The sequence below is a fragment of the Triturus cristatus genome, chromosome 12, assembly GCF_964204655.1.
Source record: "Triturus cristatus chromosome 12, aTriCri1.1, whole genome shotgun sequence".
NCBI classification, from domain to species: Eukaryota; Metazoa; Chordata; class Amphibia; order Caudata; family Salamandridae; genus Triturus; species Triturus cristatus.
The window spans coordinates 101,392,846-101,416,448 of record NC_140595.1 but is presented as its reverse complement, the minus strand read 5'-3'; the positions used below and the strand labels follow the sequence as shown (position 1 = coordinate 101,416,448).

At 41.3% G+C, this 23,603-nt stretch overlaps 1 protein-coding gene across 1 annotated transcript in view; it reads right to left on the bottom strand.

Moving 5' to 3' along the window:
- The window catches only part of LPL (lipoprotein lipase), a 69,841-nt gene that overhangs the window by 4,427 nt on the left and 41,811 nt on the right, over positions 1-23,603 (bottom strand). The window contains exons 5-9 of the mRNA XM_085639533.1: positions 11,486-11,719; positions 8,047-8,289; positions 5,228-5,348; positions 4,537-4,719; positions 2,386-2,493 (exon numbers count right to left, since the gene is read on the bottom strand). Of these exons, the coding sequence (XP_085495659.1) occupies positions 2,386-2,493; positions 4,537-4,719; positions 5,228-5,348; positions 8,047-8,289; positions 11,486-11,719 (889 nt within the window). The remainder of the gene's footprint in view (positions 1-2,385; positions 2,494-4,536; positions 4,720-5,227; positions 5,349-8,046; positions 8,290-11,485; positions 11,720-23,603) is intronic.

Sequence of the window (23,603 nt, the reverse complement as noted above, 5' to 3'; positions counted from 1 at the left end):
TATGAGAGCCACTCAAGAATTTAGTTTGAAGGAAAGGAATTAAGGCAGGGAAAGAGAATATCTTTGTATCTCTGGCTTATAAATTGTACTATAACATAATGAAGATGATGGGTTTTGTCAAAGGAAGTGGTGTAAATGGAAAAATGAGAGAATGTTGTTGAACAGACAAAGGAAGTTAGTAGTGAAGGCTAAGAATGCCAATGATACCAAGAAGTGATGGTTGTGAGCAGAACAGGAAGTGAACTCTTGCAGTGTCTTATCCTCCATGCTTTGGGAGAAAACATGGACATATTACACAGCTTGTCTACTTGAAGAAGCCCCAAGTTGAGAAGTACATTGAATGTTGGAAATGAAATTGGCAATGTCTGGGATTACCATGATTATTACACCTTTGTTGGTGTCACTCCCATTATCAATGGCGTCTCCCATTGCCCTTACATGGGAGCACCTATTTTGTCTTACCCATACCAACAACTACAAAAAACTCTGACCAATTAGTGGGGATTCATATTCATAAGCACCATATGCTTGCACAAAAATCTATGGTTCTGGTTTTACGAGCCAGGGTATCTCATTTTCAGGCCCTGACGAGCATGAATGTCATAACGTACACAATATTGTAACAATCAGCCATATGGTCCATTATTGAGATATTCTCTAATAGAGACCATAGAGACTTAAAGCCACAAGAAGCAATCCTAACTAGTTATTCTGGAAAATGATTTATAAAAGTGGAATAATTTTGAAATATTTTTTAAAGTAACTATATTGCAGATCTGTGGCTTTATTTAGTTTTTTTAATCTTTGTCAATATTTGAGAGTGGGAACATAAGGCCTTCTTCTCATTGTTTTTTTAAATTATAAATTCATCCAACAAGTTCAACCATGTGCCAATAGCTTTGTAATGGCTTTGTAATAGAAGTATGCAATGAAGTAGCACAATAAACATGTGCTGTTTGGGGTCAGTTCAAGGAAGCAGCGTTAATTGCCTCATTTATTTAGAAATGAAGTTTGAAACTGAAATTGATCGAAGAGGTGGGAAGTGCCTGGCCCATTTTACAGGGCGCAGTCTGACTAGAATTAGTCACAAGATTTATTGCAGTCATATAATAATGCCTATACACTAAGGCAGTTTGGAGTACGCAAAGTACTAGTACTCCTTTTGTCATCTTTTACACTCTCTTACATGCTTCTGTGATCTGGGTCAAAAACATCTAAAATGCCAATAAAATGTAAATATTCATTGGAATATTCTTATAAAGTTAACACAAATAGAAAGCACTGCCCTTGTTGCAACTTCACTAATAGGGGTGAGATGTTTTGAGTCTGATTCACGAAAGCATGTAAGAGTACGTAAAACATTACTCCTGTAGTACTTCTTCCCCTACTCATAAATGCTACATTGATTTGGCCCCAGATTTTTGTTATAATGCTAGATTGAACTTAGCTCTGCTCATTCTGTTAAGTCTGAGCTCTTAAAATGTATTAAGAGGTGCTTGAGTGTGTTGTGCATCAACTCCTGATTACTTCTACCCTTAGGGTATGTTCAGTGAATTCCATGGTCTACAACCCTGAATTCCTTAGACTCGGACCCCTTGTTCAATAATGTTTTATGCTATTCAGTATAAAATTGTCAGCAGTCCATAGGTGTTTAAGGGTGTTCTAGGTTTTGATGGGATCTGGCAGTCTCACCACAATAGTCTGGAGGATAGGGAAGGCTCTAAAAAGTTGGTCTTGGCATCTACTAGGAGCCAAATTAGCACTTTCAAGGTTGACTTAATGTGGTTGCAAATCCTCAAAATCTGTCTCAGCCTAGCAACTTGATTTTAGGGGAGAGGATGTGGACTTACGGCTAGAGGGGTCAACACCTAAGCTAGGGAACCGGGTTTGAGTCTTGGCAGGAACGCTCAATATCCTGTGATTCTGGCCAAATCACTTAATCTCCCTGAGCCTAAAAAAATTAATGTGTCCGGCTGTAACGCAACTGGTGCTCGAGTAAAGTGCTCTGATACCTTCCGGTTGAGGTTGCTCTATATAAAACTTCCCCCCAAAAACTTTGGAGCCTTTTCATGTTGGCAATAAGATTTGAAGAGCATACTGTACACAATGTTGCAGGTAGTACAAAGATCTCATCAATTCCATCATAGTCTCAATTGTCTCATAAGATTACTATTTCATACTACGTACTTTCTTTTCGCAGCTAATACTAAAGATTCAAATTCTTTGAACAATTCCAGCAAAGTCATTTAAAGTCCCTTCCTTTGTCACAAAAAGGAATGTTTGTTGACAACTACGCCTTTTTGGGGTTTTTTTAATTGCAAAACTCAACAAAGTGAAATTTTTCACATTGATATTTATAGAGGAGGTATAATGTAGAGGTCTTACCAGTCATTGTGTTTGTTGGATGCATGATCTTGACATTTCACAAATACCACATGCCCCTTGCCCCTTTTCAAATGGGCGAGTGTGCCATCCTTCGAGCAGAACACCAACCTGTGAATAAACAAACAGAGCCAAAGAGGTAAGCCCCAAATCCTGCTTTTTGCTCAAATCTATCTTTTTAATTGAAAATCAGGATTCAGATGATCACTAGATATTCAAAATTACAACTACGTAAATGATTGACGTTTGAAAATTTACCATGGATCAAGCCATAATGGACCTAAGGACTGAATTAATGAAAATAAAATACTTATGTCAAATGATAATATGAACCAGCCACACTGAGCTTCAAAGAAGTTACAACGCCATTTGTGACACACGGATCAGCAGACACGCAAGAGTTTGCAAGCAGCTGTTACACTGGACCAGTTAGCGCAGGCCCATTCAGGCATAATTTTATATTTTTGTTTACATAAGGCTTTTGATTACAGGGTGAAGGTAAAAGGCAGTTTTACTGCTTGTATTGAAGTGCAAGGGTGAGTATATGAAACATTTTTCAGCAGAGTCAAGTATATTCTTTTTTACAGTTTGAAATGGGGTGCATGGAGTAGCAGGCAGGCAGTCCTGGGTAGAGGAAAGTAAGACAGGGAAGGGTCGGAGACCTGCAAATGGCACTCTGAGAAGGTGTTCAGAGAAGGGAAAATGTGTGGCACTGTCAAGATTCCATTGTGTAGGGTGCCCATGGGTGAGGAACAGAAAGATTACAAAGCTAAACATTGAAAGATGGGGCTGTTACTATGTGGACCATTAAAATACTATGAATGCCGGAAAAGAAAAGAAACATTAACGTTTAAAAAGAGGGAATGAATGGGGAAATTAAAGATAAATACTGTGCAGTAATAGAACATAAGGCAAAGTGTGAAACTACTTAAGTTTGATTTAAGCAGAAACTCACACAAAAGGGAAAGGCCCTACTTCATCCTGAGTTGGGAACATCTAACAGCATCCTAGTGACAGACCACCATCTGGAAAGAGGAATTTATAAGGCCTTTTCCTGAAACTCATTGAGTTAGTTTGGCACCCGCAGAAGAAGCCGAAGTATCACATCCTGTGCCTAGATCTTAATTCTGCAGTCCTGCACTTTATGCCTAGTGTTCCTTGCATCTCGCAAAACACACCTCGGGGTGACAGTCACCAGAGCAGTCCAGGCGGTGAGAACGATCAACCACATACAATATCCTATTTCTGCCATGATTTAATGGTGCAGCGTGATTGCTAAAATCAAATTTCAACATGCTTTAAAATAAATATTGAAGATACTTGCTTTAATGTGATGGGTACAGGATACGCTGTGCCCCAAAAAACGTATAGAACATAAAGGAGCCCTACCCACCTGCCCACCTATACCCAAACCTCTTTCCATCAAGTAGGCTGCTGTGGCCCTTTACTTACTTATGTGTAGTCCTTTTTGTGCAACTCGCAATTCATTCTTTAGGGACTCTAGTGCACTTCTCAGTGGATGAATAAATGATATAACAAGGTTATATTACATTTATGAGTCATTCATCCATCCAACTCCCAGATCTATCATTCATACGGCCTATGTAACCTCCCTACGTCCATCCCTTTATCATCCATCTACAATTAGTAATTTTTAATGATCTTTATCAATCTTTCCCCATCAATCTATACACTTCTAGTTTTATTTTTCTATCAGTATCCTCTAACAGTGTTCAAGGTTCTTTAATAGAGTTATCCATTGATCTTTATCCATTTATTTTAATTGATCTTCATGTATCCATTAATCTTTATCCATTAACCGTTCTCCCTCAACTGTTATCCTTCTATTATCCATCTTTTTTTCCCGCTGTCTTTATCCATCTATACAAAATATTGTGTATATATAGCTTTAGTCACTCACAAAATTAAATCCAATCCTTCACATTTATTTACAATGCCAGGAATGCACATTAGATTGACTTATTAATCTTATGAACCTATAGCCGCAGTTAATAAGCTACAAATAATTTTTTATGTTACTGTTGCAGGAAGCTTCACTCGCTATACAAAAATGGATTGGTTGTAGACACCAAAGGTTTCTTTTTCTAACTTGATAAATGTATAATAGTGACAGAGTAGAGAAAAAACAATTACTTTTTTTGCGTTTCTCCTGATTTTACTCTGACTTTCTGGATGTCCAGCGTGTAGGTGGTCCACCAGTCTGACCAACTAAAGATTGAATCTTTCTCCCACTGCATCTTCAACATCAGCAGATCTCCAATATCCACCTCAGTGTACAACAAGAAGGAATAGGTCTTGTTCGTGGAAACCTCCGGCCTGCAAAATAAAATAGATGTATCACAGACTTTAATATTGTCAAAGTGTTACGTTCTAGTGACATAGGACATTCTCAATGCGTGGCAACCAAAATACCACATTGAATGCAATGAGTGTAGTCCTGCAAAGATAGAGTTATGCTAGTGGATGATGGAATGATGATCACGGTATTAGCTTCAGTGGTTAAAAAGAGTGAGTTATTGGGTCATATTGGGTCATGCAAAGAGTCTTCTCTTATACTAAAACACATAAGTGTTTAAATATTCCGAAACCACCTTGGTACTGGGCTTTGTGGAACTCATGTGTTCCAATTCAGGATTGACCCAAGGCCATAAAAACCCAAAAGTGAACCATAGCACATGAACAATTTGAAAAATATAGATCTGTAAAAGTAGACAATTGTTGGAGTAAACTGAAACCATACTGCATATTTTCATAAACTCATCATTAGAAACATGGATGAAACATGCAATGATAAGAATCCGAAAAAATCAAGGAGTTGACTCACAGTATAATTGCCATGTCGACGTGCTCGTCGTGGGTGCCGTAAAGAGAGACCAGGAGTGGCTGGTTTGTCATTGTGAAGTTCTTTTTCCCGAAGAAGTGCACTTTCACTTGATAATGAAACACTGCAGTGGGAGATTAAACACATTGCATCACTACAAGTTCCTGAATCTGTTGTATCAGAAAATATTTACTAATTTCTGTTTCCTTTCTAAATGGGTGTCAGGGATGGAGGGTCCAATGTTAGTCCATGAAGCCAGATTTTGACGATATTGATCTAAGATAAATATCTATACAATGAGTATCAAAGGGAGTTGTTCACATTTTTAAGGTCAACCTGAAAATCAGTCATGGTACAGGGTGGGATTTCATAGTTTCACCTGCCCATCAGGCCATACTATGAGATGCTGCAGTTTAAGTCAAACATGTCTAAACAAATCCGTATGAATCTCGGTGAAGGATAGGTGTTAGTGTTAAATATACATCTGACTTTTTGACTAGTTTGTGTATGGAAAGGTTTGGGGTGATTTGTTAAACGGGAGCGAAGAAAAAGGGAGGTCCCAAAACACAAAATCCCCATACATTTTCCATAGACTTCTTCAATAAGGGCTACAGCAAACACTGCAAAATGGAATTACACCACATTTGGCAGGAAGCTAGAGCTTGGTTCACACTATAATAGAAATCCACTCAGTCATTTTTGAGAAATTGCGGGTCATAAATATTTGTATATCTGAATGGTTGGGTCAGCCATGGTCTTGCAAGACTCTTGCGGGAGCACCAGTTAATAAAATAGAGGGTTCTGATTAGCCCGTGGAGCTTTTTGTCCCTAGGGCAATTCGCTCCCGTTGGACTCAGACACCCGCGAGAGCGAGCATTCTGATTGGCTGCAAGCATCATCAGATTTATGTCGCTGGTTGCCATTACAGGACTTGGGGACTTAAACCCCTGTCCTGAATTTATACAAAACAAATAACATAGGGGGGCAGGGTAGGGACACCCTGATAGCTTGCCCACCTCGGCCCCATGGGGATGGCATGTTTGAAAGAGCTAACTTTCATGGATGCTTTCAAATAACTTGTATGGTTTTAATAGCTCATATTTGCAGATCTGCCAGATTTAGACTAAAGTGCTTGAGTGAGTGCAAAAGATTTGTCATCAATGTGCAATCTCCCCTTATAAGGTCAAAGCATTCTGTGCCTATGAAGTTCCTAAGAGTTTTCTCTTGTGAGTGAAAAACGTGCTAACCCCATCGTATTATGGCTGCCAATCCCCTTATAAAAGTGCTTACCATACCCATTTCTGTTCGTAATGACTCAATTGGTGCCATCGTATTTAAATTGCAAATAGAACGCAAGATCTTTCCCTCGGCTCTATGCATTAAGTGTCAAAGATTTACTTTTATAATTTCTACACCATATAACAATGTCTGAGAGATTTTCATCTCATATACTGTTAAAAAATGGTTTAAATGTCTTTGCCCATTGCGCCATAAGGTGCTTTAAGTGCATTAGCATGAATCATAATATTATATAAGAAGTAAAGGAAAGTACTTAATGGCCTCTCTTTTGATAGTCAAATGGACACTTTTTCTGTAGAAGTGTGCCCTTAGGACTAGAGATCACAATACATGACTGGAAGGGGTAAGCAAGTAACAAAGGAGTAGCTTATTGCAAAATACATTTAGATGTAAAACACCAAGGGGAATACATGTAATAACCAGTGCTTAATTTGTCCAGGTGATGGGCACCAACTCTAATTTTTAGTGACTTAGACTTACATTTCACCAGTAGTATTGTATTCCAGAACAAGTGAGAGTGAAAGAAAGAAAAGATGGGAAAGATGCTGGAAAATGACAAATGGAGAAAGCAGGGCTCAAAAAGAATCTGTAGGATTGAGATAAAGAGGAAGTGCAGGGTGGTGGAAGAGAAAGTCATGTGGTGGAATCAAGAGTAGAGAGCCTTGGTATTCGGTAACCACAGCATTTGGCAATGCCGGTGGCAGGATTTTACGAAACACTTTGAACTCTGCTCTTCTGTTTTTTTTCACAATTTAAGCACCAGTACAACTTTCAAAGAGGGTGAACATTAAGGCACACAAATGTGTAAAGACCAAGTACCAACACAAGGGTAAGAGTGCTGGCCAAGGACAATAATAACTGAAGAACCTTGTAGGACATATGTGTCCAATACAGGTCCAGGGGGCTGTATCTACTCCAGAATTTCAAGATAACCGCATACAATGCATTTTCATACAACAATTCTAAATGGAAACAGTCTGCACATTGTTAATACTGATATTTTGATTGACTGCAGCAATATTGAGTTATAAGGGACACATCTATTATAAAGCTCGTCACTTAAGGATAGACAGCGCTGGTAGTCAATGACTGTCTTTGTCTCTAGTTAAAAATATTATCTGAGAATTTATCTTCAGCACTACAAACCAATAATGAACAGTCTATTTAGTAGCAAGGTGGTTCTTAGCTTAGCCTATTAAATACAGATGGACACTGCAGAATCTTTACTGTCAAAAAATAATTACAATGTAAAATCTACCAGCTACAACCCCATTTCTTTTTCATAGAAAATTTGAACATGGCTTAAATGAGATCACATGCATGAAAAAGGCGATCTTGCTTTAGGTAAGGGAATTTAACCACTGTATTATGAATGTAAGTGATGACTCGTTGCAACTAGTCCAGATACGACAATAATTTTACACTGTGCAATCTGCCTCAATGAATAAGTAGAGCCGGTTGGTCCTCAATAGCGAAGAAGGAAAAACTCTAACCACCATAGTCAGACTGCGTTGGAGGCTTACCTTTGTACGGCATCTGAGCTCGGGTCTTCAAATACATTTTACTGCTTCGCTTGCCCCGAACCTTGTTGACCTTATAGCCCAGGGTATTGCAGCGGTTCTTCCGGCAGCTGAGACAAAGCCCCTTCTCGAACGCTTCCTTCGAGTTGCAACGATAAGCCATGCTTTGCTTCTCGTCATGAAGCAGAGAGTCAATGAAGAGGTGAATGGAACGTTCATGAGAACACTTGACGAGCTGGTCAATATCTTAGAAAAATTAAACAGGAAATAAATGAAATTGACAAAAAGTCATATCATTCAATATGTCATTCCTGTCATGAGTTCAAATTACAGATGTTTGGTGTCTCCTCCCTACCTGTAACAGTAATAAACTTAAATGTAAGTTGTATTGCTATATTACAGCCATTAAAATATCATCCCTTTACTTGTATCATGAAGCAATAAATGACCAAAGATTCACATAACTCACATAATATAAAGCCTCCAACTACTGTAATACACTGAATCTTAACACATTTGAATACATTTATAAAATCACAATGTAGGTACCCCAAATGAATATGATAAAAGTGGAAAAAGGTTAACTGGGGGACATGGTTGCATAATCATCTATCACCTATCAAACAGAGGCAACCCTTTCTCTCGATTCTTAGGGGCTCATTATGATGTCGTGAGGTTCGCCTCAGCCAAGCCGGCGGTGGCGACTGTCACGACATCATAACGAGTGAAACCCCCCACCATATTACTATGGGGGGGGTTTTGCGGTGGACGCAAAGTGTGTCCGCTGCTTTTCCGCCGGTCAGCTATCGTTACGACTGCCGGCCGGGCAGAATTGGCCGCTAATATGGTGACGGTGCCTAGCTGGCACCGCCATCCATATTGGGATGTCTTGGTGTTAAGGCCTTTCCATGGCGGCGAAGCTCTGGGAGCCCCTGGGGAGGTGGGGTGCTGCACTTGGGGGGTACCTATGGTACCCCCCTACACCGCACGGTCCCTGCCACGTTGTGCATGGGAATGCACGTCATGTCATTTGGACATTGCGGCGCGTGCTGCTGTGAGCAGCAACAGCCGAAATGTTAACTTGCAGAATGCGAACGCCAGGGTGGCGGTCACATCCTAATCAGGGCTGCGGGACCGCCATATGTCTGGCGGCTGGTCCTGTTTCCACTAGGATGGTGGGCAGACCTACGTCCGCCCGCCATCCTAATCAGCATCTTAATGTCTCCAACTCTTACCCTGCAAGGGCATACAAAATAGGCTTTAACAGTACTCTCATCCACTAAGAACACCTGGAGGAATGCTTCATCATTAAATCCTGACCCTGATACCCTGAGCATGTGAACAGGCTTGGTTCTATGTTCTAATGTGGAGTGCAGCTCCTAGTTGCTAGGTGCTCGCTCTAGAACATAGAACCTGGGTGTTGCCTAGCGACATTTGTATTGTCAGTTGCTTCGTTTGGTGCTGCACGGGGTCTCCATTACCCTAGTCTTAATAAAGACTGCTTCAACACTTCAACAGCCTCCTGGACTCATCATTCCTGTGCTGACGCTGAACCTACACAGGCTCTACCTTGAACCTCAAGGGAGCACTTCCTTGGATAGGGGATCTAAGAATTACATTTTCATGAGGGATATACCAATTCTATTTCATTCATGTGTCCTTTGACGGGGGTAAAGGAAAGTACAGTGCTTTGGATGGTTAATTAATCCAGTACCTGAAGGTCAATGCCTGTCTAATAGGTGTAAAGTAGTGGAAGCGGAGCCAACCTTACAGCATATTCTCTTCTCCCCATTTGTTTGATTTTATGCATAATTATGTAGCAAAACACAGCAGAATATAAATATCATATACAAGCTTTCCTATACATATTCAACATACAGTCTTCTGGGATATTAAAAGATTCTTGAAATTTACAAGGAGCTTTGTAAGATCTTAGAGACTCGTCATAGAGAGATATCATCTCAGTTGTCACATCATTGTCACACACCCTCTTGTATAAGGCTGATTGATCACCTTGACTGGAGCTATTATATTTCGTAAATATTCATAGTCAAATAAGCAAACCTTAATTTTGTCGGTCATCCTAGACTTAAATTTGGTTATAGTCTTGCCCAAGATCTCTGGAACTATGTTTGCCTTCTTGCTCAATTTAAAGGTAAATTTATCATAATGTAATCCTATTTGTTCTAGCAATGTTGACAAACTATATTTTGGGTAATCAGTGTTTTGCCTTCCTCTGCAAATAACACTGTCAACCTATCAGGGCACACAGCTTAATCTTCTGTAATACCACTCTCATATTGTTGAGAAAAAGATTCAATTGGACGGGGGATAAAACAAACTGCTGCCTGCCACCCACATCATGAGGAACAGTTAGAGTGTGTCAGTGGTTGGTATATATTACCCTGCCCGAATTACAACTGTGTTGAGAACTGTTCTTACAGCCAGAGAACCTCCCAAAGTGTCATCCAATCTTCAGAATCAAATGCTATTAAATGTTTATCCTTCCACTGAATCGATTGAGAAGCAACTTCACAAAACATGACTTAAAGAGTCCAGAAGGATAAGGATAAATGTGTGTCACTAATTGGGGGGGGGAGGGGTTTGAGATTTATTTTAAATTGGAGGCTTTGCTCTGAAATAACTGATTAGTAAATAACAAGGATAAGTAAACCAGCAAAAACCTAAATATCTTACAACACTAAATAATCTTAAAAGATTAAATATATTAAAAGGAGATTATGTTAAAATCTGAGATGTGTAAGATTGAGCATCAAGTTTACAGAGTCACTAGTGATATTCAACCCTACTATTAATGTTGTCTTGTCATCAGAAATCCAAATATGGTGTTGAAATGGGAGGTGGTTTCAGTCTACTTCGGGAACTTGAGTGAAACATTGAGTAATAAAGTAATTCAGATATCCTAATGGGAATATTATGAAGAAAGTAATTAGTTATAAATATACACTTAATTTTAAACCATGAGCATTTATTAATGAACTCATTTCTTTTTAGCTAGTGTTTCATGTACATAAATATATATATTTTTTTATCTTTAAGCCCCTTTTATAAAAATTCTGCCCTTACAAAAGAGTGAATTCCACTGCAGGTCACTGGTTTAAATACTATTATAGGCATGTTGGTGGTGTCACTGTTATTTCAAACTGTTCCTGTAATTACCAATCAGAGTACATAAAAGTCTCTAAGCTGCCTACTTGGTGGAAAGCCAAGAGCTACAAAATGAATTAATGTGAAATATTCCTATGTCTGAATCCACTGGCAGTAATCATTGTCACAAAATTACTTGGAGCAGTTGAGCATGTACATAGTATCCTTCTGAAAATGGTAAGCCCTTGTGGTGAATAATCCTTACTAGCTAATTCTTCTAAAGTGTCCTGAATTGCAAAACTAACTTTAAATAACTTCGGTTTGCAAGAAATACCTCCAAATCCATTTCCTGCTATTATCCGTAGAGCTTCTCCGAGGTTGCACCCTGGCTGGAAGCTTCCTCCATTGGGATAGATGTCTATGTGCCCGACAGGTTTTTGAATACCAATACTGCGGTCTGGAGATCCCCTTGTGTACGTATGCAAAACATCAACAAAATCTGCATCGTCGGGAGAAAGGCGAATTATGTCTTCGGCATATTCAAAGTTTGGCCCTGCAGGATCCAGACCTGAATGAAAGATAAGTTGTAAATATTTTAATTAAAACAGCAGTTAACGTTGCATAACACATTTTCAAGTCATGTAGGTGGACAGCTGGAACTAACGAGGTAAATTGTAAATACTTAGTTATGGATCTTGTATGTATAGGATAGACCTGTTCTAGTGTTTGTCAGATGAGGGAGTTTTGCTGTAAAATTGTGGACCACCCCATCTCCAAACCTTTGCCCCCCCCCCCCACCTCATTTAGAGGTGGGGACACTTTCGCGGTCAGAGGTGTATGATTCGACGAGCCACACTCGAGAGCGAAGACATTCTGACACCTACAGGTCCAGCCTTGAAATGCCAGGCCGCAGAAGGAAAAATAATAATCGATCCACAAGCTAGGAGAAAGCTCCCTACACACCATGGATGTTATTTTGGAGAATTTCAGAAACAAACTACTGCATTGGGGTTTGTTTCTGAATAACAAGTAAAAATGCCCAGTGGGTCTTCTTTTTACAGTTTGGCACAAACGCTCCTGCTGCATAATCAGTAACGTCCTTGCCACATTCATCCCCACCATGGCGCTCAGTATAAGAGGCTTGGAAAATTGGCCACCGTTTCCCAATCCCTGAGGTTATGGATAACATGAGTGATGAAAATCTAGCCCATTACGATTGGGCCCTGAAGGTTCATTATATAAGGAGGGTTTATTGGGAAATTGGTAATTTTTTATTTTTTTCAAATCTTTTTTTTATTCAAACAGAAAACCATACAAATCAATCTGGACAGTACATTACTATAATCTCACAGTACAAAGTCTCAAGACATGGCGAATCTATACATTTAGGCATTGGGAAACATTACAAAAGAGCATACTGTGTTGTTCTACATTCAAGCACTTAAATATCTTCATCGTCTACCACTAGGGAGGGAGGGAGGACAACAGGGGTGCACAACAGACCTCTACTTTTAATCCATGGGTCCCATATTCTGGACCATTTTTGTGGGCAACCCCTACTTTCATAAACCACTCTCTCAGCCGGCATGCACCAATCCATGTCTAACTCCGGGAAATTGGTCCTTTTGAGCCTGATCCCTCAGTAATTCCTCATTTTTTTTGTCTGCCCTTTCAAACTGAGATTTCAGCTGTTCCACTAGCCAAAGTCTTGTATTGATTTAAGAGATCTGAGGTCAGTGGCGGCTTCCCCATTGGGGCGTGGGGGCGTCGACGCACTGCTTTCTCGCAGTGCGAGAAGGCAGAAACATAAATGGTTATAACTACAATTTTAGGTTTCTGCTTCCCGCACTGCGAGAAAGCAGAAGTGCCTGGTTGGGGGTGGGTGGTCCTGCTCGAGAGCAGGGGGGTGACTGGCTTGCCCACTGTTGTGGGTATTGACTGTTTGGTCAGCCCCAAACAGTCAATACTCACAACAGTGGGCAAGCCAATCCCCCCTGCCCTCGAGCAGGACCGCCCACTCTCCCTTTTTAGGTCTCGGCTGAGCCCGCGCTTTAGCGCTGCTCTAGCGAGAGTTTTAGTAAGCGGGATTTGGAAGTGCAAACTAGTGGCTTTTCAGGCCTCCAACTACAGTGCATGTGCGCCGGGCGCGCGCACCATTTGTCAGCCTGCGTGATCACTTTTGCGGCTGCTTTGATGTTCTCAGTGAGCCGCGCGGCCACTGAGAACATCAAAGCGGCCGCAAAAGTGCCCACAATTTGTCAGCCTGCGTGCCTTTCTCCGCCTACCCCCCTCCCTTATCCCACTTCCTGCTTGTTGTTTACGCGTGCTTAAGCGATCCGCATTTTAGCAGCCCTCCACCCACCGTGTTGCTCCCCTTTCCCCCACGCATTCCCTCCTCGTCAGTTTAATTTTCCTTTTCCCCATCTGAAGGGGCAGCTCGAAACACACATGGAATGGCTGCATTTTCTACCGACTGTTCATTAGATGCAAGGCTAAGATTGGTCAACTTGTACTAAGCATCCCTGTCTCGGATGATTTAACAAGCGTGCCTCATTTGTTTTTTAGCTTTTACGGATTTCCTAGGGACAACTTTATCTGTCTCGCCAGCCACTTATTTTCATAAATCATAAAAAATCATACTTAAAATAGCCACTAATACATACAGGGCCTTTCAGTCAGCCCTCTTCATCCATTGGTCTGTTCAAGTGCCATTCACAAAAGTGCTGTCCTCCTCACAGCATTCAACAGGATGCAAATGGTCAGCCCACTTCTTCCATTGGCTTTTCCTCCACTGTGAGAGTGACAGGCATTTGCGTTGGCTGTGGGACTTGTTTCTGAACAGCACGCCTGCAGCCTACCTAACAAAAGCTAAGAATGAGAAGTTGAATAAACTGTGCTTACTGTGGACAAAAATAAAACAAGCATTGGCACAGCTAATAGGTCTCGTCTTTGGGACCTTATAAGTGTTTAGTTATCCAGCACAATATCCTTGGTGCAACAACATCAAGTGTTGCATGGCTAAACACTTATGAGGTCCCAAAGGCGAGACCTATTGGCTATGCCAATGCTTGTTCTCTATGTAGGCTGCTGCATGCAGCAGCCTACATAGAGAAAATGGCCCGGCTGGGGCGCTCTCTGCTGCGCCTCACCAATGATTGGCGGAGGGGAGGGAGGGAGGCTGCCTTTCCTGATGACGAATTTGAAAACGCAGGACGGCAGGAGTCGGACTCGGGACCCATCCAGAAGTGAGGTGCGCAGGACAGTATTGGTAAGTTTTTTTTATTTTTTTATTAAACCTCTCCCGACTCCCCCCCCCCCTATGCCCCGATTTTCACCCCCACCCACCCGTCATGCTGCCCGCGACTGCATACTTCAGTGAATGCATTTATGGCTGAACATGCTTCCAGAACATTTGTCACTGTGTGCATTTCATTCTTAGATTTGGTGGCAAGTTTGCCTGTGATGAGCCGAGTGCTACCTCAATGTGTGTAGGTAGAATTTTTCTAATTGGAAACTGGAGCCGAGGCTGGTAGGGCTGGTGTTTTAGAGTGGAGACCGATGAGATGGGGCTTTGCGCGGGTTAAGTCATTAATATCTCGGTCGCCTCACGTTCGTTTGCAAGATGAGTTTGTTCTGATCAGATCCGCGTTCAGTGTTCAAGCCTCGTGGGTCCGTCTAATCGTCCCTTTCTTTTAAGTCCTCTCTATTTCTTATGTTTTACAAGCTATTTATTATCCGACCTTCTCCTTCCTTCTCCTGTTGTTTATCTTGTTTAGTCTTTTACACTTTTGTCTTTGGTACAAACTGCTTCTTTATTGACGTTTCCTCTTCCTTCCACTGGAATTCTGTGACATTAATTCATGTTTTTGTCTTTTTTATAATGTCAGCACTGGCGGGGGGAGAGCTACACATCATTATTATCAGTTTAACATCTAAATATGGCAATTGGCAAAAGAAAGGTGACCTGTCATGATCAGAAAAGGACCTGCCACTGCACCGCAATATGTGTGACAGAGTTTTAGTAACTTTTTTTTTTAACGATTTTTGTGTTAAAAACTGAATATTATAGAGAAGTGGCAAATGCAGCAAATCCACAACTATGCAGAAAACGCGGCAGCTGCAAGTTCCTGTACCCTGGTTCTGGTTGAGGGAAAGTAAGTTCACCTTCAAATTTGACTGAGAGGCCCTCGATTGCCAAGTTCATGATGCTGCTATCATTGCCCTAGGTCGTGATGGTTATGCTACAGAAGCGGATTGAACCCGTGACACGTTGCCGAAGACAGGCTCTGTTTCATTATATGTAACTCATCTGGTGAAGAGTAGGGCACGTGGCTTAGAGGTTTTACATCTCGCGAGTCTTAAGGTCGAGTATTTCCTATTTGGCACCACTGAGGGGTTAGGCTGGAGTTGGGGGTGGTGGGCGTTACAAAGGGGGGAAGGGAGAAGCTTTAGACTGCTTCTACATGCTAAATATGTACCCAATCCCTGGTGGCCTTCACACTCATGACGTTCTGTACAACATCTTTTTATCCCCCCCCATTGTGCCCATCTCAGGAGTATTGGTGTCAGCCCGTTACTAGCGGGACGCTGGCATCTGCATTTGAAATGCTCTCTGTGCCTCTCTCAGCCATTGGCCTGTTTAACCCTTGGTTGCCCACAAGAAAAAAAGGCAAAAAGTCAAGAACATAAGTTTTATTTTTCATTTCAGAAGTTTACATGTACGAGCTACATGTAAAACTCAGCAGTGGCAACTCTTTTGTAAAGTTTAACCCATCACCTTTCAATTGGAGATTGCTATATTCAGATGCTCAGATGGTAATAACGTGCACAGCTTTGCCCAGACACTTCTAACAGTTGCTGAAATGTCAATAAAAGACTGCTACATCATACACATAATTTGCTGTGCTTAGCCTCATAATTTATCTTATAAATTGGTGCTCCGTTGCTGCATAATTTCAGTGGCCCTGCATATAAAACCATCCACCATTCCTGCCTTTGTCAGATGGGTTTTACATTTTGACAAAGGTGTTGAGTCCATTTAAAAAATCTGCTATCTTTCCTTGTTAAAACTAGGCCTACCTTTAGAATAGTCTTCCATCACCAGGAGCTTTGAGGGCAGAGAAGGAGCAGGCTACCTGAGACTGAAGCTCCATGTGCCTCTTACGACGGTCAGCCTCGTTCACTATGCTCCATCGCCATAGGGCACTCATCCCGAACCATTACGCCCTACCACTTTCAAATGTCACCATCCACCACTGTCTGCTGTGTTCCCACAAACCTACCAAATCTAGTGGGGACTGATAACTGAGGTCTCCATTCCATAGGAATTAAGGGGGCACTTGTAAAGAGGGACCAAGTGCTGCACTAACAAAATGCCTCGCAATCTTAAAAAGACCTTTTATGCTTCAAGTAAATGACCTAATATAACATTTTCCAAGCTCGGTTCATGTGATGGGCCAAAAATGACTAATCAGCAGCAGTGGAACAACACGTGCGCCCATTCAACGGTCATACCTCTCTAGACCAATCAGAGGATAGAGGCGTCTTTATTAAAACCACCCTGCGCGCGAGAAGTCACGCAACACTGCCGTAAAACGTCAGTGTCATGGCGTGCTACGTCTACCCTTTAACGAAGAACGTATGAACTATAATAACCCCAGTGCCCAGCTGGAGTCAGGAATGGCGGGAAACACGTTGGCAGAAGACCAAAGGAGACAAATTCAGCTCAATAACGGCGGAGATTACAGCCCATGCTGCTATAGATAAAAAAATAAACAATACAAAAGAAAGAGGGACCGCCAAGAAGCTCTCTAACGCTATAAACAAACAAACTAATCAAATACAGAGTTTGGAAGAAACCCGAGCAGCGTGCAGCTGTGAAATCGAGTAACTTCAAAAGCGGAAACAAATGGCAGGCCGAGTTTTCAATTTATGGCAGGTTTGACGTGCACGACAAGCCTGAATTCATCCTCAAAGTTTGTAACAGTTACAGCTGAAAATGAGGGTCAGTCAGTCAGTCAACCCACCTTTATTCGGCAGTAAGCCATAAAAACATTTCTAAATACAAAATATTATAATTTAACTAAAACACATTAAACACATTCAATCCAACCTAAACACATCGATTGCAGACGGTAAAACGGAATCATTTCTAATAAAAACATAAATAAGTGATGTTTTAAAGAGGCAAGCGAGGATGAAAAAAGGGTCGAATGAGATCTCGTTAACCCATTTGAAATGGTTTCTGCTAAACTGAGTTACAGTATATTTGAGCTAATTTCTGTAGCGCAGAACTGCAGTCAAAAAGCGGAAGAGGTTTTTGGATACAGGCCAGTCTCCTCAATATATCTCCAGAAGGAAACAAGCACCGGGGAAGCTATAAGTCTGGTCTTGGCGAACTGGGATCGATAGTTATTGTTTTCTTTTATTGCAGGCGTAGTTCAAAAAGAAAACATGATCAATAGAAACAGTAATGAAACTATAAAAATATTTGTAGTATATAATTTTAATCGAAATATTGGGGTGCTTTCAAGCAGCCTAATGTACTTAGGATAGGTAGCTAGAGAAGCCCACATTAGTTTCAATTCTCATCAGACAAAAATATATTAATATTAATGCTTGATTTACTGCAATCTGAAGACATCATTATAAAACAATGGTCAAAGATGGGAAGGAAAAAAGGAATTGCCAAAGCAAACTATTGGCCCACCAGTCAAGCAATTGAAGTGCATTATTTTCAGGCTAATCAGGCAAAGTGCCATAACTCACTGTACAAGAGTCAATGGCTGAAATAAATTACTCTCTTTCGCACTGCTGCATGATGTGGTGGGCTTAAACAAAATGCGAATGACTGCTGGCCAGACCAATAGATAAAGTTGGCTAACAAAAGCCTTGATCCCATCTATTGCCTACACTGCCTGTCTTTTTATCTCCCTTCTGTTTCATCATGGTTTTCCCCCTCTGTTACTGCTGAACTCTTTCACTTCCTCCTTCACTTTTCCTTTGTTACTTTTCTATCATCCTCTATTCTCCGATTGATGTCTTCTTCTCTTTGCTCTGGGTCAAAGTCTAATGGTGAAATATAGTCCTGGTGCCTACAAATGTGTGCTGGTGTCCACTACCTGCAAGCACCCGAACAAATTAAACACAGTACACTTCATTGAAAACCCGATCAACCACCCAACTGAAGATCCAACTCTCGGGGAAGCATCAGATTGAAGATGTACAAGTCAAAACCAGCCCAATGACCAGCTGTCCTTTGGTACATTGATAGATGTTAGGAGTAGATGTTTATATATATTCTAAGGTGCAGTTATATGGCTGCCGGGTCAAAGAGTCTGGATTCTAATGAGAAGCTTAGTTAAAAAGATGCTCAGGTAGGAGGTGCAGAGAAGAATCCTTCTCGTACAATGATTAGAGAACAAGGTCTTGTGTCATGGTTCAACAGATCTTCAAGAAGGGACACTTTCTAGCTCACTGCAGTGAAGCAGTTTGTAATCTTTGCAGAGGGCAAATCAATTCTCATTTTGGCGATCAATGGTAGAGACTATGGAACTTTGAAGGACTTATGGTATTTCTTCTTTTGATCTCTAAAGCTCCTACCCTAACCAGTAAGCACTTCATAAGCATATTAATTCCACCCCCACTGCACCAACCGGCAGGAACAAAAGATCTCCAATAAAGAGCCCCATTTATGGGAGCCCGTCGGGCACTGCAGCGCCGGCCCGACGAGGAGCAAGCCCAAATGATGAAGCATGACACCTAGCTTGCTGGGTGTGTGGGGGCACTAGTTCCGAAGAGGGTCTTCCCCCTCTCGCCTTTAATCACAGGACATTCATTTGTGCTCCTGCACTTTCAACTTAGAACCCCCCTAACCTTGTATATCCACATGCCCTTAAGAACTGCATACCGTTCCTTAATACATATTATTTCCATGTCATGACCTGGTTATTTCACTACGGAGTGTATGTTCCAAGCGTGGAGAAAATAGAGCTGGTGAGGCGGTAAAAATTAGAGGAAATGCTGCCATCACCCAATCTAGCAGTGTTTTAAAACCTCACAGATAGAGGAACTGACCATCACCCTCCTTCATGAGTTCCAATTAATTCTTACACCTGAGCCAGGTGTTTACAAAGAGAACATTTATTGCAACTGTTCGTCCATGAGAACTGATACAGTTATTTCTTTCCTTTCGGCTTTCATAAAATCACAGCGCACTCATATGGGGCCAGATTGTAAAGCATATTTGACATGTGCTAATTCATCGTCTTTGTGGGAACTTAAGGTTGTGCTTGGTGCCTACACCTTATTACGAAAGTATATTTCTCTGGAGATGATAATGTGTAACATATTTGTGTATGTTTTTTGATTAGCATTCTGATGTGGTGGTGATACGTTCTGTTGTTGTTTTTTGCAGCTTGTGTTTTTTGTCCTGCTTTATTGCAATGTGATGTGTTGTACTGTGATTGTTGTTTTTGTACCTATTTTGACTATTTAATTGTACTCTGACCTTTTAACTTTTCACTGTGCTATATTGCTTTGTATAGGATATTGTGTTAAGTTCTGTTGTTTACTTTAGTTGTTCCACATTTCCAACCAAAAGCAGCACATCTGTAAAGTTCTGGTCACAATCAACCATTATCCACTGTTTAAGGTGGTAAAATAGCACCACTCCCGCTCTTGAACTACGTAAAGCACGAGTCAGCCCAAAGGTTTGGCAGGGTCCTTGTCTTAAATAGTGTTTGTAGCTCACACTAAAAATGAGAGAGCCCACAGTGTGCTGTGTTTTATATTTACATCAAAGATGGCGTGGCGTGAGGACTAGAAGTACAAAAAATGCGTAGAAACTCATTCCAGGGAGAATTCTCTTGTAAAAGCCCATTCCATAATCAGTTCCAGTGTTTGCAGGAAACATCTGAAGCAAATAAAGCATTCCAGCACTCTGGCTGCTCCATTCACTGAAAGACACTGTAGCCATTCGCTGTGAAATGGCTGAGAAGTCTTAGTGCAAGCCCTTTAGATGACTACAAGCCTGGCTGGTACAGAAAAGAGACCGCAGATGGAAAGTGGCCTCCCAACACCAACTGAGGACAGAATAAGTCGATTAGGTTGAGGGAAGAGGGAAGAGTCAGACAAACCTCAGGGGTGCAGTCCTGAAATTGAGAGTCTTTTAAAGGCCCACTCCTGTTAGGATCCCATTGTCTATGCAGGCCAGTCCACCTCTATGCAATCATGTCAGAGAGTATCAAGGGGATGTTCCAACACTGTTGCAGCTGGAGGTCAACAAAAGTGGTGCATATTCATCCAGAAGCTGTAGGTAGTTTTCCATCCATGCTTCCTGCTGTACGAGTTATCTTATTAACCACTTACAGGGCTTTTGGACCACCAGGAAGCATGACCTTCAGCTGCAGGCACTCACAGGCACGTGGCACAACAGGAAGTTGAAGGACCTACTCATATGGCCTATGCTGCATGCAGAGGAAATGGGTACTGCATATAGGTTCTGTTATGTTTAGCTGGAAGCAGAAGCTACACTATGTACCGATGAAGCGCGTGGTAGAGCAGGAAGAAATAGGTCATCTCAGAACCTGTGATGGAGCACGAACCAAGCACTTTACGCAGGGTTCTCGTGCATGCAGTAAGAAGCGACAGCTGCACTATGTAATTTTAAGGTGCCATATGGTCCAACAGTAACAAAGAGGTGGTCATAGAATCTTGGGTGTAACAGTCAGTAAGAGCTGTTCGTGTGTCGCATGGAAGGATCCTGAGTCTTAGACTCCCAAGCATATATTCTAGCTAGGACTCCCTCTGTCATTATAGTCCTGTGATATGATCAATGAGTTAATACAGGTAAAGACCTGTGCCCGGAGGAGTACATACTACCCACATAACGTGTCAGAGTGTCTCTTGTCAGTACACCTACACCAACAAAAAAAACGATTTCCCTTTTGTGTTCCACTAAATATTCATAAATCTTCCATGTATCAATAGGTAGTCCAATTAGAATGCACTGAATAAAATACTACATATGGATTATTTGTCTATATCACCAATTATAACGGTCTCCTTTCTATGAACAATATATATATATATCTGTTTATTAAATTATTCAAGCATGTTTACAATATACAATTCACTAAATATTCAATACAACCATTTGAAAACTATGAAGCTATATCTGTACCCTTAATATACATAAAACATCATCTATTAGTTATCCAAAATGTAGAAAATATATTGGTCAAACCCTCCATTTTTGTAGACGCACTTTATGAATCCCACATTGTAAACATACAAAAAATGTTTAAATTAAAAACAATTAACTAATCAATAACTATATATCAAGCATTCGTATCACAAAAGTCCCTTTCCCTATAAATTCTGTGTTTTTTAAAAAATTTTATTGAATATTAATTGAATTGTATATTGTAAACCTACTTGAATAATTTAATAGGCATATACATATTGTTTTTAAAAAGGAGACAGTTTCAATTGGTGATACAGATAAAAAATAAATATGTAGCATTTTATTCAGTGTATTCTAATTGGACTACCTATTGATACATAGAAGATTTATGACTATTTAGTGGAACACAAAAGGGAAATCGTTTTTTTCATAGGTTTTACCTACCCTGTCCCTTTTGGTTTAAAAGGGTGACTCTTCTGAACTGAAAGTCTTGTCAGTACACCTCCACCATACATGCACTGCACCAGCACGCTTCACACATGCTCCATTCTAACACATACCTTTTGCAGAAGGAGTAGTCCAAAATAAGTCTCAACAGCGCTAGACAATGACAGTTCATTCCAGCTACTAAAAGAAACTGCATTTAGAAACTGTGTAAAAGAGCACTGGTCATCAGGGGCAAATGGAAGACACGCCTCCATTTTAAATTCCACGCGGACTGATTCACATCGCTTGCGGACATGTTCTTAACCCCTTCCCCGCTCATGACGGAACCGTTCCGTCATGAGCCACGGTTGAGCTGTGCTCATGACGGAACGGTTCCGTCATGACACGCCCGTTGGCGGCCGCTCCGCCTGCGCGGCGCTGTTTCCCCGCCTGTGCGAGGGGACAACGCAAATGGGCGGAGTCATGACGGAACCGTTCCGTCATGAGCACAGCTCAACTGTGGCTCATGACGGAGCGGCTCCGTCATGAGCACAGGCCCACCGCGCTGCCCCCCTGCCCCCCCCAGCGCTGCAGCGGAATGTCCGCAGCAGCGAAGGGGTTATTGTTGCATTGTATACTCTGCACATCACAGAGAAGACTAAACAGGTTTGCCTGACTTTTGTCTTACAAAAGTGTAAAACAAGCTCCGGTACACATCAACCAGACACCTGAAAGTACAGAATATCCGGAAATTTCAGGAACCATGCATTCAAAGTTGCTGCTTTCAAGTTGAGAATACAAGGCAGGGCCGTTTCCCAGAAAGATAGGGTTGTTGACAAAAGCTGTCGTTATCTCACTGACTTGCAGATCCTCTAGGTCATGGGCACTCACAAACATTTCCGATACGTATGGTCCGTGCCATGACTATGGCTGCATTGCTGCCAGCGGCGTGAGGGTCACTTTGGTATAAGATGGGCGTCGGGAAGGCGAAATATGTGCATGTTATGGACTGTGACTGGTGGTGTTATTTTGAGGGTCAAATTATGTCTTTTCTATGCCTTTCTCCCCTTAATTGCCATTATGTGATAGAGGTTGCAACACCACAGAAGTCTCAAGCCAGATGCCTGGCTCTGACTCGGCTCGAGGTTCTCCGGGATCCTCGAGCCCAAAACGAACCAAGCCTTCATGTGGCTTCTGCCTGCTACCCACACGCTAACCTCACAGCCAAAAATTAAAGACAACGCATTAACTTTGATGTAAAACGTGAGATTGAAAGAGATACCCATCTAGTGGCTGAATTGTACAATGTGAAAACAGAAAACGTGGGCTCAATACTGGCTCCACCTCTTAACCAAATTGTGTGATCCTAGGTAATTGTTTTATTTCACTCTGCCTCCTTTCTCTTCATGATCACATATGAAAGTACCTTGGAATACATACGTTCAGAATATGCTCTGTGAAAAACTCTCTCTTGTGTTTGATTAAAGAAACTATAAATGTGTTCCAAGTACAATAACAACCTTTTCCACCCAGAGGGTGCGCATGACAAATGTCTTGCCTCTTGGTTTACTTAATGGCTTTGTTGACAGGGCGGCGGAAGGCATTATTGTTTCCCAGTTAATGTATGAAAATTATGTATCAATGTAGTGATATAATCTTATGTATTAAAGTGAAATGCTTCTGCATGTTAATGAAACACAATTTTGAATTGTGAAGAGAATGTATTTGTTTGTTGCACAATGTGCTTAAAATAAACATGCCCCTGAAGATGAGGCTGCAGGACACCTTCTGTGTTTCTTTTCCTTTACTTTAGTTAAGATTTAAATAACTGCTTGCCCCT